This window comes from Balaenoptera physalus, assembly GCF_965194825.1.
Source record: "Balaenoptera physalus genome assembly, chromosome: 14".
Taxonomy (NCBI): Eukaryota; Metazoa; Chordata; class Mammalia; order Artiodactyla; family Balaenopteridae; genus Balaenoptera; species Balaenoptera physalus.
Genome location: NC_138893.1, coordinates 33133646 through 33149486, shown reverse-complemented (window position 1 = coordinate 33149486; position 15841 = coordinate 33133646). Strand labels below are relative to the sequence as shown.

Here is a 15841-nt window from a genome sequence, read left to right as displayed (position 1 = left end):
CCTAAAAAGGCCAACTAAACACCACCGACCCTCCTTATTTTTTTCAGTGACATTGAGAAATATGACTTAGTCAAGGTGAAAGTAACTGTCCTATGTACAAGAGAAGGAAAGACATTCTAGGTTCCGTAGGTGATTTGGGTTGATATTTAGCTTTTCCATCTTCCATATTTATTTTTAGCAAAGCCAAGTGCAGTTAGGCAAGAAGGCTGTTAAAAACCCTGTGGTGGGGCTTCCCTGGTGGCGCAGTGGTTGAGAATCTGCCTGCCAATGCAGGGGACACGGGTTTGAGCCCTGGTCTGGGAAGATCCCACATGCCACGGAGCAACTGGGCCCGTGAGCCACAATTACTGAGCCTGCGCATCTGGAGCCTGTGCTCCGCAACAAGAGAGGCCGCGATGGTGAGAGGCCCGCGCACCGCGATGAAGAGTGGTCCCCACTTGCCGCAACTAGAGAAAGCCCTCGCACAGAAACGAAGACTCAACACAGTCATAAATAAATAAATTCTTTAAAAAAAAAAAACCCTGTGGTGTACTGCTTCAGAAAGATTGAACAAATTAGTTAAGACTTTAAGATCAGATAAAAAGATATTCCTCAGTCACTGCCTTAAAAACGTTGCTTGGGTCAGTTTTCTCTCGCGTTGACTGTCTTCTTGAAATTGAAGTCCGGTGGGCTGGTGTGGGGCAGCAGTGCGGGCTGGCGGGGAGTGGGGGTGGGTGGGTAGGCTGCACGGGAAGGGGCCCCCGTTCCGTGGCTTCCTCGAGATGAAGGGCTGCAGAGTGCGGCCTGCAGACCTGCCTGTTTTGTAAACAAAGTTTTACTGGAACAACCATGACCATTTGTTCAGTGTCCGTAGCATTCAACAGATTTGAGTATTTGCAACAGATACTCTATGTCCTAAAAAACCTAAAATATTTACTGTCTGGCCCTTTACAGGAAAAAGTTTACCCACTCCTACTCTAGGTCCATAATGCCAACTTGAGATGAAATTTCAGATGTCCAGTTGTCTTTCTGGGTACAGATCAGTGATCCTTCTCTGACTAGGTACACTAGAACTTACCTCTTTTTAGAAAGATGTTGTTATAAGCGTTATCGCATCCGGCTCCTTTATGGGCCCCAATTCCCATGGCAGTGGGTCTAGGAAACTACGTACAACATGTATCACCCGAGCTGACCTTAGTCTTATTTCTGACAGTTCTGAGATAAATAGATGGTATATATACGTCATCAGTTGATGATAGATGACATCAGCAGATGATAGAAAATTTATATCTAAGAGCTGTTTCATTATCAGCAATTTTAAGCAAATCTCAGTCTTACTCCAGACACCTCCTAACGTGTTCTGCTATAATAAGACCTCATTTTATTCCAATATTTTGACATTCTACCGTCTAGAGCTTTCATGCTTCAGGCAGGGTGGAAGATGAAAAATCGTTACACCCTAAGCCCGTGGTAGGTGTTAACTGTTGCTGACGTGAGTTCACAGGGTACAGATGTTTCTGGACAGAAACCCTGGGTGGGGGAAGTCTCAGCAACTGATGACTCGGGCTTCGTGTAATCCCATATGGATGAGCCAGGAAGTGGAACGGTTATCAAAAGGGGAGGATGGATAAGCCTGCAGCATAATCAAATGGAAAGCTCAACTGAGGAGGAAACAGGCAAACCGTAAGTTGGCACAGATACATTGTGGGAGGGAGGGAGGGAAGGAGGAAGGCCTGAGAAACGAGATTTCTTAAAGGCTGATTTGGGGGGAAATGATTCGGATCGTTTTCTTAAGAACCATCTGTCCAACAACAAAATTTAGTTCTGTGGATTAAGTTCACTTCCCAGTGGTCTCGAGTGCGCATCGGGAATGTAATTGAACGATAGGCCCTTGCATGTCTGAAGTTGCTAATATCTGTCAAGAGTAGGACAAGAAGAATAGACCGTGTCCCGTGAAGCAGCTGGAAAGCTGTCCTAGAGGATAGTGTTCTAGCAAGAGTCTAGCATTAGTTAATTCAAGGGATCTTAAGAATCTGATTTAAGTTTGTGCTCTTGGCAATGCCACTGCACGTTGCAGAGGGTCTGCGGGAGCCACACTGGCTAGCAGGGTAACTGTCAGCCAAGACTTGGGTTTTGCTTTTTGCTTTTGCAAACCTGCTCAGCAGTGGTTCTGAACACCAGTGCCCAAGGTGTGGAACAAAGAGGAAAGCGTGGCCTCGGGATGGCATGTCCCTGCCATCTAGCTGCCTGACCTTGGGCAAGCCGTCACCTGAGCCTCCTTTGTAAGAGGGGGATAATATTGCCTGCCTCCCAGGGTGGTTGAGAGAAAGATGACAGATGACAGATGGGAGGGCTCATCAGTCTAGAGGATGCCCAAGTCCTTAGAAGTTATTCAGGAACGTGTGTGTTCTGTCTGCGTCGCTGCTCATGGGAAGATGGGTGAGATTGTCAGCTTTCGTTGAGGATGGGGAGTCTTGCTTGTGAGACACAGACCAGCAGGAGCTGGGATTAGAACAAGGCTGGGAGGAAGGGAGAGAAAAGGAAGACAGAAAGTGACTCTCGGCATCCCTAACGTCCGTCGCCCACTCTGGCATCGTGGAAAACTCGTTCTGAGTAGAAAGAACTTGATCTGGAGCCAGGGTGGACCACCTTCTCTCCATGAGGCATCTCCAGACACCTGCTCCGTCCACTTCCAGCAGTTCCTCCCTGACCGTCTCCCCCATACGCAGCAGGTCTCCTGCTGCCTGAGACTCACATCACCTTCCCCCACCCCCTGCCCTGTCCTTACCCGTGGGAACCACCAAGCTCCGAGCGTGGACTGAGCCACCACCTTCTGTGGGAGGCACTTCCCTACAACTGGGTGAAGCTGGGATGGAGTAGAGAAGTGAAGAGCAGCCCTGGGCACGAGGGGACGTTCACCCCCGACAGGGGAAGGACTGAACAGAATCTACCGGGAGTGGCCGTGAAAGGACACACGGCGAACAGTGGAAGACAGACCAGGAAAGGCGCACAGCAGGTGCCGTGGGGTTCAGAAAGGCCAGGGAGCAGGCGACTCCCTGGGGCCTCCTGGGGAGGCGGTGTCAGCGTGGCCCTGAAGGATGGGCAGGAATGAGCCCAGCTGGTCCAGGCAGATGAAAAGCGCAAAGAAAGGTGTGGCTGTGAACACAGACCTAGAACGAACACCAGCAAATGGTTCCATTTTTCAGCAATGTTGGATATGTCCCCTGGGGCTGGGTGGCAGGACAAGCCTCCTCACGCATCTTTTTCTCATCATATCTCATTTCCTTTAGCAAATGCACATGATGTCTTATTTAAATGCAATTCTCTGAAAACTTACTAACTGGAGTGTCAGTCTAACAACATCCTCTGCTGTAGCTGATGAATACAGAAAGAAGCACTTCTGAGAGAGGGAAATGATGCTCATTGTTTTTTCTTTTCTGAAATCTGTAGATACTAAGAGGCAACCTGTCCGGAAAAGCCAGTATCCACTCTCTACTGGAGGGGGTGGAGGAAGCTGGGGGGCAGGGAGTAAGGGTTCCCCCATAACACGCACTTGTCGGTGATGAGCGCCACGGTCCCAGCCTTCAGATCCGGTTCCGCCCTCAGCGCCTTCTCGCCTCCCCGCAGCCCTGCAGCCCCTCCCCCGCTTCACTGGGGCAGTTACTGCTGGGCCACGTCCACAGCCAGAGAGATGTCTCATCACTCGGTCAGGCTTGCAGCGCCCCTCAGCCCTGACCCCTGCAACAGCTTCCTACCAGGACGTGTTGGAGCGGCCTTGGAGTCCGAGAAGCAGGCGAGGGAGGAGGGAGGGGGACTTCAAAGGGCCCTCCTTCGCTGGGTCTGGCCCGGAGCTGCACAGTTGGCCCCTGGGGAAGAAGGGAAGGGGTGCTGTGCCCCATCCTTGAGCAAAGACCCATGAAAAGCCCAGCTCTGGGTTCTGAGCTGAACTCGGTAAACTGAGGGAGAGATGAGTCCTTTGCTGAGATCTCCCCAGAGCCTCTACCTGGTGTCCTTACCACAGGGACTCCATAAATATTTGTGGAAAGAAAAGGTTCTAATACAGAGATGATGGTTTAAGGTTATTTCTTCCAAAAGAAAATGCCAAGGAAGCTTGCTAGTCCCACGGGTTATTCCTCAGGAAAAAAAGCAGCTGAGGTGGGGAGCTCCAAAAAAAAGTCTATTAAAAAGGGTGGGGGATCAAATAATTTGGGAAAACAAGACATTCTAAAGTCACCTTGTGGAGATTCACAATGCACGTTGATACTTTAAAGGCTCTGAAAAGTCCTGTAATGAAGAATCCTGTGTAACTGTGTTTCAACCAGCAATAGCTAAACATGCTTGAAGAGGAGCACCTGCCTTCCCTCTTTGCTCTCCCTCTCCCCTCCCTCCCTCCCTCCCTTATCCCCCTGCTGTCTCTGAGCATCCCGTGGAGGGCTAGAGTCAGCAGTCACCTGACATGCACAGGGACCTGCTGGGTATAGGATGTCACTCCAAGAGGACAAAGCAATGACTCCACACTCTCAACAGGATTTCTGGGACACTCGGCGCCAAGGGACCATGGGTGACCCAGGGGTCTGAGCCTTGCAGTAAGCTAGCCCCTGACCCACGGAGATGACTCCTTCCCAGAACAAGCCTCAGGGCTCTCCCTGAACAGATAGATCTGCTCTGCTCTGATCTGACCTCAGTTGAAGCAAAAGGATTTAACGTCTTTTCCCAGAGAGAAACTAACTCTTTTATATACGTGAAGCTGGGATTTAGATCATCAAGCAATTTCCTCCAGGTCTAGAAGTTTCATGGGGAGGAAAAAAACAAAAACACTTAAACCAAAAAACAAACTGAAGAAAAATGACCCCGAGAACACAACACCTTTAATGCGATTTCTTAGCCCTTTCGAGTTTCTGAATAATTCATGCCGCCACAGCTTTCTTTCCTTTTCGTTTCTCAGGTCCCCAGGGTGGGAAGCCAGCCTTGCCACAGTCCCTTCCAAACCGCATCCTGCCTCTACTCGCACACCTCCCGTGACAGGGCACTCACTACTTTCCAGGCTGTCCCTTGTATTACTCTTAGGTCCCACCACCAGAATGGGCTTTAGGTGACAGCAAGATGACTCCAGAGGCCCCTCACATGGCTGCAGCAGTGCAGTGTAGTGGGCGAGAACCTGGACCCTGAACCAAACCGCCTGGTCAGAATCCCAGCTCCATCGCTCACGAGCTGTATGCAACAGGCATCAAGCTATGCCTCTCTCAGCCTCAGTTTAGTCACCTGCCAAATGGGGATCACACATTATACTTAACGACTCAGGGTTGTTGAGGGGATAAAATAAGTGATGTAAAGCTCATACAACACGGTTTGGCACTTGGGATGAATCTCTGACGTGATTTTTTTCTGAATTGTGATGACTTGGGGCACCTACCTGCCCTGTCTCTTCCTGGGATTCTCTGTCCAGCACGTACAGGTCTGTGAATCCAGCCTGGGCACCAGGCACCTGGACTCCTGACTCAGACTCACACCCAGGCGGCCAGCTCCCCAAGGCGTAGCCAGGGCACCAGGAGCACCAGGCCAGGAAAGAGCTGGACAACGGATGCTGCCCTACCCACAGTCAGTTCTTATGCCCAAAGCCCAGGTCCCCAATCCAAACAACCCCCTTCTGATTCATGGCCTCTCAGGCGCCCTGTTCTCATTTCCTGCCCACATTTAGGCTCTTCTAGCTCTGAACCCCAGTGAGAGGGTTGTGATCACATTGCCTTCTCCTCTCCGGGGACCCTGTATAAATTTGTAGCTGCCAATGGTGGGGACCCTCTCCCCTTATCTGCTTCCAATCCTCAGGGCCTGGTGAAGGAACAGTATCTTTGCAATGCTCTCCAGGACCCCTGGACCCACTTTGTCCAGCAACAAAGAGAGTCCATCCCCAAGGTGAATTATGGAGTCTCCAACCACTTATAGAAACAGAACCAGCTCACAACGTCAAGGACACAGCGGCAGATTAAAAGAGCAAAAAGACAAAGGAAAACATTCAAGTTCCATTGCTACTGGACCCTGCCCACTCAAGTTTTTGGGCCAAACTCGATTCCCCCAAGATTCCAGCCATTCATGCCTCAGCCTGCTGGGCTAGGAATATGCATGGGATTGCTTTCTGAGGGGTGAGGGGCTCTGGCTTTTCACAGAGTAACAGTGATGCCTGGTGAGTTTCAGGGCTGCAGCCCAGCCTCTGAGCTCCCAGACCTTCAGGCCATGATCAAACCCAAATCCACCCAGAAAGATCCCCAAGGACACACACGTCAGCCTCTGCCGAGGGTGAGGGCGCTGGAACACCTGCTGGAGGCTGCTGGGAGTTGCTGGCCTCCCTGTAGGGGCTTGAATGTTGTCCCCCCCGAAATTCATGTCCACCTGGAACCTCCGAATGTGACCTTATTTGAAAACAGGGTCTTTGCAGATATAATTAGTCAAGACCTTGAGATGAAATCATCAAACAATGACGGTGTCTTTCTAGGAAGAGGAGAGGACACACAGAGGGAAGAGGGCCATGTGAAGACAGGGGATCGGAGTGACATAGCTGCCAACCATGGACGCTGAGGCTCTCTGGAAGCACAGAAGCTGGGAAGCATAAGGGAGGATTCTTCCCTGGAACCTGAAGAAAAAGCATGGCCTTACCAACACTGATTTCAGACATCTGGCTTCCAGAACCTCAAGAGAACAAATATCTGTTGTTTCAAGCCACCAAGTTTGTGGTCATTTGTTACGACAGTCCTGGCAAACTAAGACACCTGCACTGAGCAAAAAGGAGGACACGGAATTCCTCAGGGACTTCAAGTTGTAGGGCTGACGTCCCCCTTCTTCACCCAGAACCGTAAGAATTCTGACTCCATTCCCCCATTCTTTTCTGGCTGGGCTGGAGGAGGCCTTCAGCCTGCATTTGTTTTACTGAATCTGCTTTGTCAGGGAAGAAGCCACTTTTCCAAAAAGAAAGGAACTGTTTTCAGTTGCACTTCTGGACCTAGAAATTTCATTGTCAACCAGACTGACGTAACCAGGCTCCCTGCTTTCTGTTCCCGACTGCCTCTTTTCAGCAGCCCTCATGATGCTTTGCTGGCATTTCTTTCCACTGCCCTCTGCTGATCAGGCAGAACCATGGACAACAGCAATTCCAGAACCCACAGCCCAGGGAAGTCCCACTTGGTAGTCAAAGCCATCCAGACTCATGATTCTGGCTTGGGGAAGATTCCAGAGTCGGGGATTCTCTGTGGTTTGAACTTTCCAGGCTTCTGGAACCAAGAATACCTTTAGTCAGTTTATCCCAATATGTGTTCCTCAGAACTGTAATGTCCTGCAAAATATTAGTAAATATTTTTTAAACATCGTAGTCAAATAAGTTTGCGAACTGCCAAAATAAATATAGTTAAACAAATTTCTGTACTGCAGACCTTCTCAGGGCTTTTAATATGTCAGATACAAGTTGTGTCCCTCCAAGCAAAGGACATGGTATTCAAGGTTCCCAAACCTGTTTGATCACAGGTTCTCCCTGTATTCTGCTTGCTTGCAGCTGATTGTGGTTTGTTGAGCTACAACAATGAAGATGTCCCTCCCTTCCTTCTCTGCTACTGGAACTTTCTCTTTCAAAAAGAGAAAGTGGTTTTAAAAAACCACTTTGCCCCTCCAGTTTTCCCCATAAATCAGTGTAACTGTCACTGATCCCCCTAGGCTCAAGTTCACTTTTAAATGGCGTGAAAGGCCCTCCATCACCCAGGCCCAGGCCCCCCTTCTCGCTCAGCATCTGCTCTTTGCACCCCACGATGCAATCAACCCAAAAACGCTTGTGGTTTCTGATCACACGACATCGTTACAGCTTTGCCCTTGCTGTCCGGGACGCCTTTCCTGTCTCATCTGCCTGGAGCGCGTCTACACGTCCTCAAGGCTGAGCATTCTCTCCCATCTGAGGCCTCCCATTCCCCCACAACCCAGAGCAGGGGCCCCATCTCTGAGGCCCACACATCCTATCACTCTACATAGTAAAGTACCCTTTATTGGCCAGCCTCCCACGCTGGGCTGGCCCTGGGAAAGCAGGACCAGCCTCCCTCCCACCCCACCCCAGCCCTACCCCGCCAGCATCTCTGGCTTTTCTACAGTGCCAGGCACCTCCAAGTTTCCATGAACCTGCGTCTTCATGGTGAATCAGGGGCCAGGACCTTCACAGGCCATGTCTTTACTAGAAGGTGAGGTTACTGCAATGACAACGCCATCAGGTCCACATACCACTGGTTCGTGTGCTCTTTGCTTCTTGTCTCACTGTCTAGTGTTTGATATTAGCACAACTGCATTGTTCTTCTTTTCCCTTGTGCTTGTGTTATGTTTAGCCTTCTGTGTCTTTATATAGAAAGGCTATCCCTCCTAAGTACCATATAGTTGGGTTTTGTTTTGTTTTTGTTTTTTTAGGAACTCCTTTATTTATTTACTTATTTATGGCTGTGTTGGTTCTTCGTTTCTGTGCGAGGGCTTTCTCTAGTTGCGGCAAGCAGGGGCCACTCTTCATCGCGGTGCGCGGGCCTCTCACTGTCGCGGCCTCTCTTGTTGCGGAGCACAGGCGCCAGACGCGCAGGCTCAGTAATCGTGGCTCACGGGCCCAGCTGCTCCGCGGCATGTGGGATCTTCCCAGACCAGGGCTCGAACCCGTGTCCCCTGCATTGGCAGGCAGATTCTCAACCACTGCGCCACCAGGGAAGCCCATGGGTTTTGTTTTTTATTCACTCTGCCTTTCATTTGGAGTCTTAGACCATTTACATATAATGGTGTTACTGAATGTGCTTCTGTTTAAATCTGCTATCTTTATTATTTGCTTTCAAATTTTCCTATCTATTTTATGTCTTTCCCCCTCTTTCCTGGTCTTCTTTTAGATTAGGATTTTTAAATATTCCATTTCCCCACTGTTATCTTGTTGCTTATATATTCTTTTCTATTTATTTCATAATTATCTAGGGGATTACAACATTCATCTTTATTATTAAAGTCTAACATAAATGGGGACTTTTACCAGTTTCCACATAGTGAAAAGGACCTTAGAACGTTCTCATTTCGTTTATCCCTCTTCTGTCTTATGTGCTACTGTTATTATGTATTTTAATTCCGCGTGTATCTCAACTGCCCTCCAGACATAATAATTATTATTTTATGCAGTCAGTCTCCACTTAGACTTGCCCACATTATTATCCATTTCCAATGCTCCTCTGTCTTTCCTGCGTCACCAAGCTGCCATCTGGGGTCATTTTCCCTCTGCCTGAAGAACACTGTTCAGTATTTTCCTTAGTACATGTCTACTAGTAATGACTTCTCTCAGCTTTTGCTCATCTTAACTCTATTTTGTTTTCATTTCTTTTATGAAATTTTAAACAGATAAAAGTAGAGAAAATAATGTAATTAACCCCTATGTACCCATTACCAGCTTAAACGGTCATCTCCGATCTCCATGTTTTAAGGTTATTTTCAGTGGATAGTCTAGGTTAGCAATTATTTAAGCACTTTGAAGATATTCCATTGTCTCCCAGCCTCTGCTGTTTCTACGGAGAAGCCAGTTTTCAGACTTATTGACACACCTTTGAATATGCCTGATACTTTTGATTGTCAGATGTTCTATATTAAAACATTTAGATAGAAATTGAAGCTCTGGATGGGGCTGCTTCCTCGAGAGAGGACTTAGGTTCTGCAGGCAGCTAAACTCGGTGCACTAGCAACCTCAGGTTACCTTAATCCAGCTGGGAAATGACATGATTCAAACTGGGTTTTGACCCTTGTGAGGGCTGGTCTATCTCTGGTTTACTCTTCTTTTTAGAGCATACCAAGCCTTTCAGGGTCCCTCAATCCTCCCTGTCTACTGAAAGCTTCACTTTGGTTCTCAGCCTCTCTGTCACCATGTATACACCCAGGAAAAAACATTTTGGCCACTTCTTGAAGAAAAAGGTAAGACTCAGCAGCCCTGGTTTCTCACCTGCATGGTCTAAGGGCTGCAGTGTGCACTGTAAATGCCACAGAAGGCACTCTCCCCCCAGTTCAGCCAGAGAAAGCAAGTCACTGTCAAATCTTCCATTGCTTTTGATAACGCTTGCCTTGCACCAGTGAGCAAAGGAACAAACACAGTGTACAACAGGGAACTTGGAAATGACCCATAACGTCCAGGTCAACAGCTTTTTTTCTCTAGATGTGTTTGTGGTTATGATATTTTAAAAATGAAAACACAGTGTTGCTGTATTTTTGACTAGTTGGTTAGTATTGTTTGGCTGCTTCCTGGGACAGAATGAAATGTACCCATATTTCTGGTGTTGCACAAAGGGCTGTGAGCAACTCGATTTGTGTTGCTTGATTTTAGTACAGATTAGGTTCAGATGGACCAGAACTTTTTCTTTTACAGATGACTGGGACCCACAGGCTCCAGAACAAATCAGAAAGTCAGTCATAAGTGCCAGTAAGACTGTTGGGGTGCAGTGCTGAAGCCCACCCTGCGCCAGGGGGTCCCATGGCTACAGGCTCAGGAAAGAAAGCAGTAGCCACTACTCAGCACCAGCTGCCTGTTGGCACAGAAACAGTGCCATTGGGGCAGCAAGTGTCAGATCTTTTGATCTTTCAAAAGGAGCTGCAAGTCGAAATAACTACATGAAATATCCAGATGTTTAAATGTCGGCTCAAATTTTAAAAAAGCCAGTTCATGCCAAAGAAAATACATCTCTGGGCCAAAATCAGCTCTTGTGCCAATAGTTTGTGACTTCCATGGTCATAAAAATAAGAAAGCATCAGCATCACACTTCATTTATTAGCTCCACTATGTTAATAGGCAAAGAAAGCTAAAAGATATCCAACTCTTTGGAGCACCATGGTCTCCCTGAACTACCGAGGGCCCCTCCTGGATGCCCTTGGGCTCTGAGAGTAGAGTCCCAGACAGTTCTGCCTCACTCCAGGTCACCTGATTAGTGTGTGTGAACTTTTTAAATAAATTCATATAACCACACAGCCTTGTTCAGTTGGAGTCTCAAGAGTTGGGGTCTGAGCATCGAGGTTTGCATAGCGCCCCGAGTGATTTTAATGTGCAGTCAGGACTGAGTTTACTTGCTTATCCTTCTGCTATTCTCTTATCAGAGTGATGGCAACTAAGAGCTGATGTGCCCTCGATGGCTACTCCTTTCATCAAAGACCCCAACGGCTTAGAAGGAACCGTCTTTTCAGCATAGGGGTGCGTCCACCTCTTCACAGACATCTTGGCCCACTCTCTGGACCCTTCAGAGACAGGGGAAAGCCCCAGGGTGGGTCTTTCCTCTGTCACTTGCTGGAGCGCTTTGCTATGTGATCTGAATTTCCCTACTCTTTTTTTTTTTTTTTTTTAAACATTGCTTTTTTTTTTTTTAAATTTTATTTAATTAATTAATTTATTTATTTAGTTAGTTATGGCTGTGTTGGATCTTCTTTTCTGTGCGAGGGCTTCCTCTAGTTGTGGCAAGCGGGGGCCACTCTTCATCGCGGTGCGCGGGCCTCTCACTGTCGCGGCCTCTCTTGTTGTGGAGCACAGGCTCCAGACGCGCAGGCTCAGTAATTGTGGCTCAAGGGCCCAGTTGCTCCGCGGCATGTGGGATCCTCCCAGACCAGGGCTTGAACCCGTGTTCCCTGCATTAGCAGGCAGATTCTCAACCACTGTGCCACCGGGGAAGCCTGAATTTCCCTACTCTTAACACAGTCATCATGCTGATACTGATGCAAAATTCTGCGAGCAGCTAATAGGTTGTGAAGTGCAGTGCACATGCGTATGTTGCTCTTCTGAGCTTTCTCCTGTCCCCAGACGTCTCTTTGTGTCCTAGTTCTTCACCTGCCCTCTGCACCCCCAGCGGATACCCCCATGCTGCTTCAAGCAGACCCTCGCACTGGGAGCTATTTTCCTCCCTCACCCCTGCCTTGCTGTCACCAGAACCTCGGTGGAAGGCTCTGTCACCCTCAGAGGCTGAGTCCCAGGGCCATGTCTCGTCTAGGGCACAGAGTGGACACATGGCTCTGCTGCTGAATGGCAGCCTGTACGAAGAAGCCTTTGGTCCTTGTTACTGACGTTGACCCCTCAAGTGTCTGTTCAGAGAGGTGAGTGGGCAGTGAGCGCTTCAGCCCCCAGCTCTCTGCTCCCCTTCCAATCAGGCTCTGCCTTTCCCAGTGCGGTTCCCCACACACTGCTGTCTCCCTGCCCCTACCCTCCCAGTCTCTGCCCGTGCAGAGCCCACACTATTCTCCCCCCTCTTGCCTGGAGTTCCCAGATCCATATTTTGTGCTCCCCTGCCCTTGGGGGATCATTATCTCTGTAACTGTGTAATGATTTTCCCACAGTAAGCCCTACAACACTGCCACTGTTTTCTTAAAGTTACCGTATCTTTAATAAGAAAATCCCTCCCAGTGGTTTGACGTGTTCGGGGTACACTTGGGGGCGGGGAGACAACCTGATGGGTATCAGAATGAAAGAAGCATTGGATGCACCTGAAACAGCCAAGTACTAGCAGAGTGGTGTTCACACACAAACAGCAGGCAGGAAGAAAGAATGCCCCGGTAAATTGTTCATTTAAAAAGCAAATCACCAAACAATATAGTATGGTGGCTAGTATAGTATAGTATAGTATAATATATATATCACGTAGATTGACATAAAAATATTCAGAAGGCTCTAGAGCAAACTCTTGTCAGTGGTTACATCTACATGATGGGATTGTCGGTGGTTTAAGATGTTCACTGTATTATCTATATTTAAAAAATGTTTAAAAATAAAAAATCGGCCCATAATAAAAGTCATGTTTAAATTCTAATGGTGAAAAGAATCAGCCCACCAATCCTCAACCTCTGTGATGTCTTTTCTCTGGGTTTTCCTTGTACCCCACCTGGGAAGGTTTGTTTTGAGGCATCCTTCCCTCTCCCATAGCACTCGGGGCCACCTCCTTCATAAGACGTGTCTTTACACGGTTTTATAATCCTCTCTTTCCCTGGGCTGTGACCTCCTGCCTATCAGAGCACCCAGAATGTCCTCTTCATAGAGCTTATTATCATTGTGACTAATTAATTTCAGCAAATTCATTCTCTGTGCAATTTGTGTTCTCCTATCTGTCTTTCCCACTGGACTGTATCAATTAGGGTAGGGACCAAAGGCCAAACAGCCAGCACAGTCTGTAGAGTACATAGTTGGTGCTCGAGAAACAGTTGCTAAATAAGTGAATGCGTGAAAGTATGGATGAATGAATTCGAATCAGGACTGTCTCAGAAAAGCCAAAGCCCGATGCTGCCGATCATCAGATGGGTGTCACCAAAATGCAGAGCTCCTGCTCAACAGCGGAGGCTGTCACTCACTGGAGTGGCACACGTGTCACCCCGATCAGAGGAGACTTTCTATCTGTCCCCGAGGAGTCTTGTTCTCTGCAAAAGCTCGAACGGAGCCCACCTGTGCGCTGTGGGAATCCAACATTCTCACAGCACCAAACTTCCCAAATACGAAATAAAAACCAAGTAGTCGAACTTCTGCCTTTCCATGTCTTATTTTAATTTTAAAGATGCACAATATGATTTTTTTTCTTAAAGAAAAGGTCTATTCCTCCTCCAGACTTCTATGTCCAAAGAGATAGCAAAGGTTCTCCCCTAGAGTGTGCATGAGAGTCACCTGGAGGGTTTATTAAAATGCTGAGCGCTGATCCCCACCCACCATTTCTGAGTCAGAAGGTCTGGGGTGAGGCCCGGGAAGCTGCCTTTCTAGAGGCTGTTTCAGGCACCAGGAGGGTCCGTGGGTCAGAGGACCCTCTGCCTGGTTGACGGGGAGGCAGCAGCCCTGCTGTGTGGCCTAGAAGAAGTTGCTGCCCATTCTGAGCCTCAGGTCCCCTGCCAGTAAAAACAAAGTGGTTCTGGGCTGCCACACCTGTGGGTTGCATTGGCCTGTCCCAGCCCATGTTGGGCAGCAGAGGGCAGCAGAGATCAGGAAACGGAGCAGAATCGGGCGCTCAATCACCCCACTGAACACCACGTGGACGGGACTGAATTGTCTTCCGTTTCACAACAGCAGTCTGGCGAAGGAGTGCTCCAAAAACCACTAGCCAAAGGAACAACAAACTTCCTAATCCATTTGCTCTCTCTTTTGTGACTGGGAGAGGTGAACTGATGCCTTGCACAGAAGTTTTTTCTGAATCACCTTTACAGCTCTGGGAAACTGAGGCCTGGAGAGGGAAGAAAAGGCACTCTCCCACCAGGTCAGCCAGAGAAAGCAAGTCACTGTCAAATCTTCCATTGCTTTGGATATCGCTTACCTTGCACTAGCGAGCAAAGGAACAAACACACGTACACCAGGGAACTTGGAAATGACCAGCAATGTCGAGGTCAACAGCTTTTTTTTCTCTAGATATGTTTGTGGTTATGACATTTTAAAAATGAAAACATACAGTGTTGCTGTATTTTTGACTAGTTGGTTAGTATTGTTTGGCTGGTTCCTGGGACAGAATGAAATGTACCCATATTTCTGGTGTTGCACGAAGAGCTGTAAGCACCTGGATTTGTGTTGCTTGATTTTAGTAGATTAGGTTCAGATGGACCCAAATTTTTTCTTTTACGAAGGTTTGGGATCCACAGGCTCCAGAACAAATCAGAAAATCAGCCATAAGTGCCAGTAAGACTGGGGGTGCAGTGCTGAAGCCCACCCTGCGCCAGGGGGTCCATGGTCACATGTTGGTGGCAGGTCAGGATAATGCACAGGCCTTTCACTCCATCCTGTTCTAACTTTTACATTCCCTCCTGGAAGAGAATCAGGCCAGGTGGGGCGCTGGGGGCCTCCGGACGGGGTATGCGATGGACACGGGTAGTTTCTGAGTTGGGCCCCGTGAGTTTGGAGAACCCTCCATGTGCAGCTGGAAAAGGGAGTTCCCTACAGAGATTTGACCCCAGGGCCCCCAAACATCTCTTCAGAGACAGCAGATGATTCCTAGTCTGCACCTCTTCAGCCAGGCTTTAAACAGGGAACTCCCGTCCCTTTCTCCACGCATGGATCTTGTGCTACGAAGGGCTCGCACTTCTGAGTGCGTTTGAGTCACCTGATTGGGGGCGGGCGAGGGCAAAACACACAGCTTCCCGAGACCTTCACCCGGGACCCCGATCATCAGGTCTGGGGGCGGCCCTAGGATCTCACGTTAAACCCAGGCTGGTCTTCTCCATCCATACTTGGAGGATCACGGAGTTGAGGTTCAGTCAGGGAGGATGCAAGAAACGGGGCACGGACTCACCCACCCCCACGAGGATGCTTCCTACGTTCTGGTAAATTCCTCCAAGTGTCTCCTAGTTCCCTGACTTTTTTTTTTTTTTTTTAATTAATTAATTAATTTATTTATTTATTTTGGCTGTGTTGGGTCTTCGTTTCTGTGCGAGGGCTTTCTCTAGTTGCGGCGAGCGGGGGCCACTCTTCATTGCGGTGCACGGGCCTGTCACTGTCGTGGCCTCTCTTGTTGCGGAGCACAGGCTCCAGACGCGCAGGCTCAGTAGTTGTGGCTCACGGACCTAGTTGCTCTGCGGCATGTGGGATCTTCCCAGACCAGGGCTCGAACCCGTGTCCCCTGCATTAGCAGGCAGATTCTCAACCACTGCGCCACCAGGGAAGCCCTTCCCTGATGTTTTGGAGGCCAGGACAAGAGCAAAAGTGGAGGCCCCATAGCATGTGTTGAGTACTATCATTAATCAAGATAATAAGCTGTCAGAGAAAATGTGTTATTTTTCTACCTTGATAAACATCTTCCTCGTCATCTGGAAGGTGAGGTTTGAACTTAAGAATTGCAGGAGTGGCCCGTCAGCATGCGGCGGCACAGGGAGCCGGGCTGGGACCCGCCCCGGAGGT

The 15841-nt window shown here is 48.6% G+C and overlaps 1 protein-coding gene and 1 long non-coding RNA gene across 2 annotated transcripts in view; one reads left to right on the top strand and one right to left on the bottom strand.

The window, feature by feature from the left end:
- WDR11 (WD repeat domain 11) overlaps positions 1-7384 on the top strand; it is a 63322-nt gene extending 55938 nt beyond the window's left edge. Inside the window, exon 26 of the mRNA XM_082424748.1 lies at positions 3430-7384. Coding sequence (XP_082280874.1) covers positions 3430-3542 — 113 coding nt within the window. The 3' untranslated portion in view covers positions 3543-7384. The remainder of the gene's footprint in view (positions 1-3429) is intronic.
- A 1032-nt stretch (positions 7385-8416) lies between these two features.
- LOC309642829 lies at positions 8417-15300 on the bottom strand. Its single transcript, XR_014253398.1, has 2 exons — positions 11665-15300; positions 8417-11306 (listed from the first exon to the last, which is right to left on the bottom strand). It is a non-coding gene; the product is annotated as an uncharacterized lncRNA (long non-coding RNA).
- Between the last annotated feature and the right edge of the window lie 541 nt (positions 15301-15841).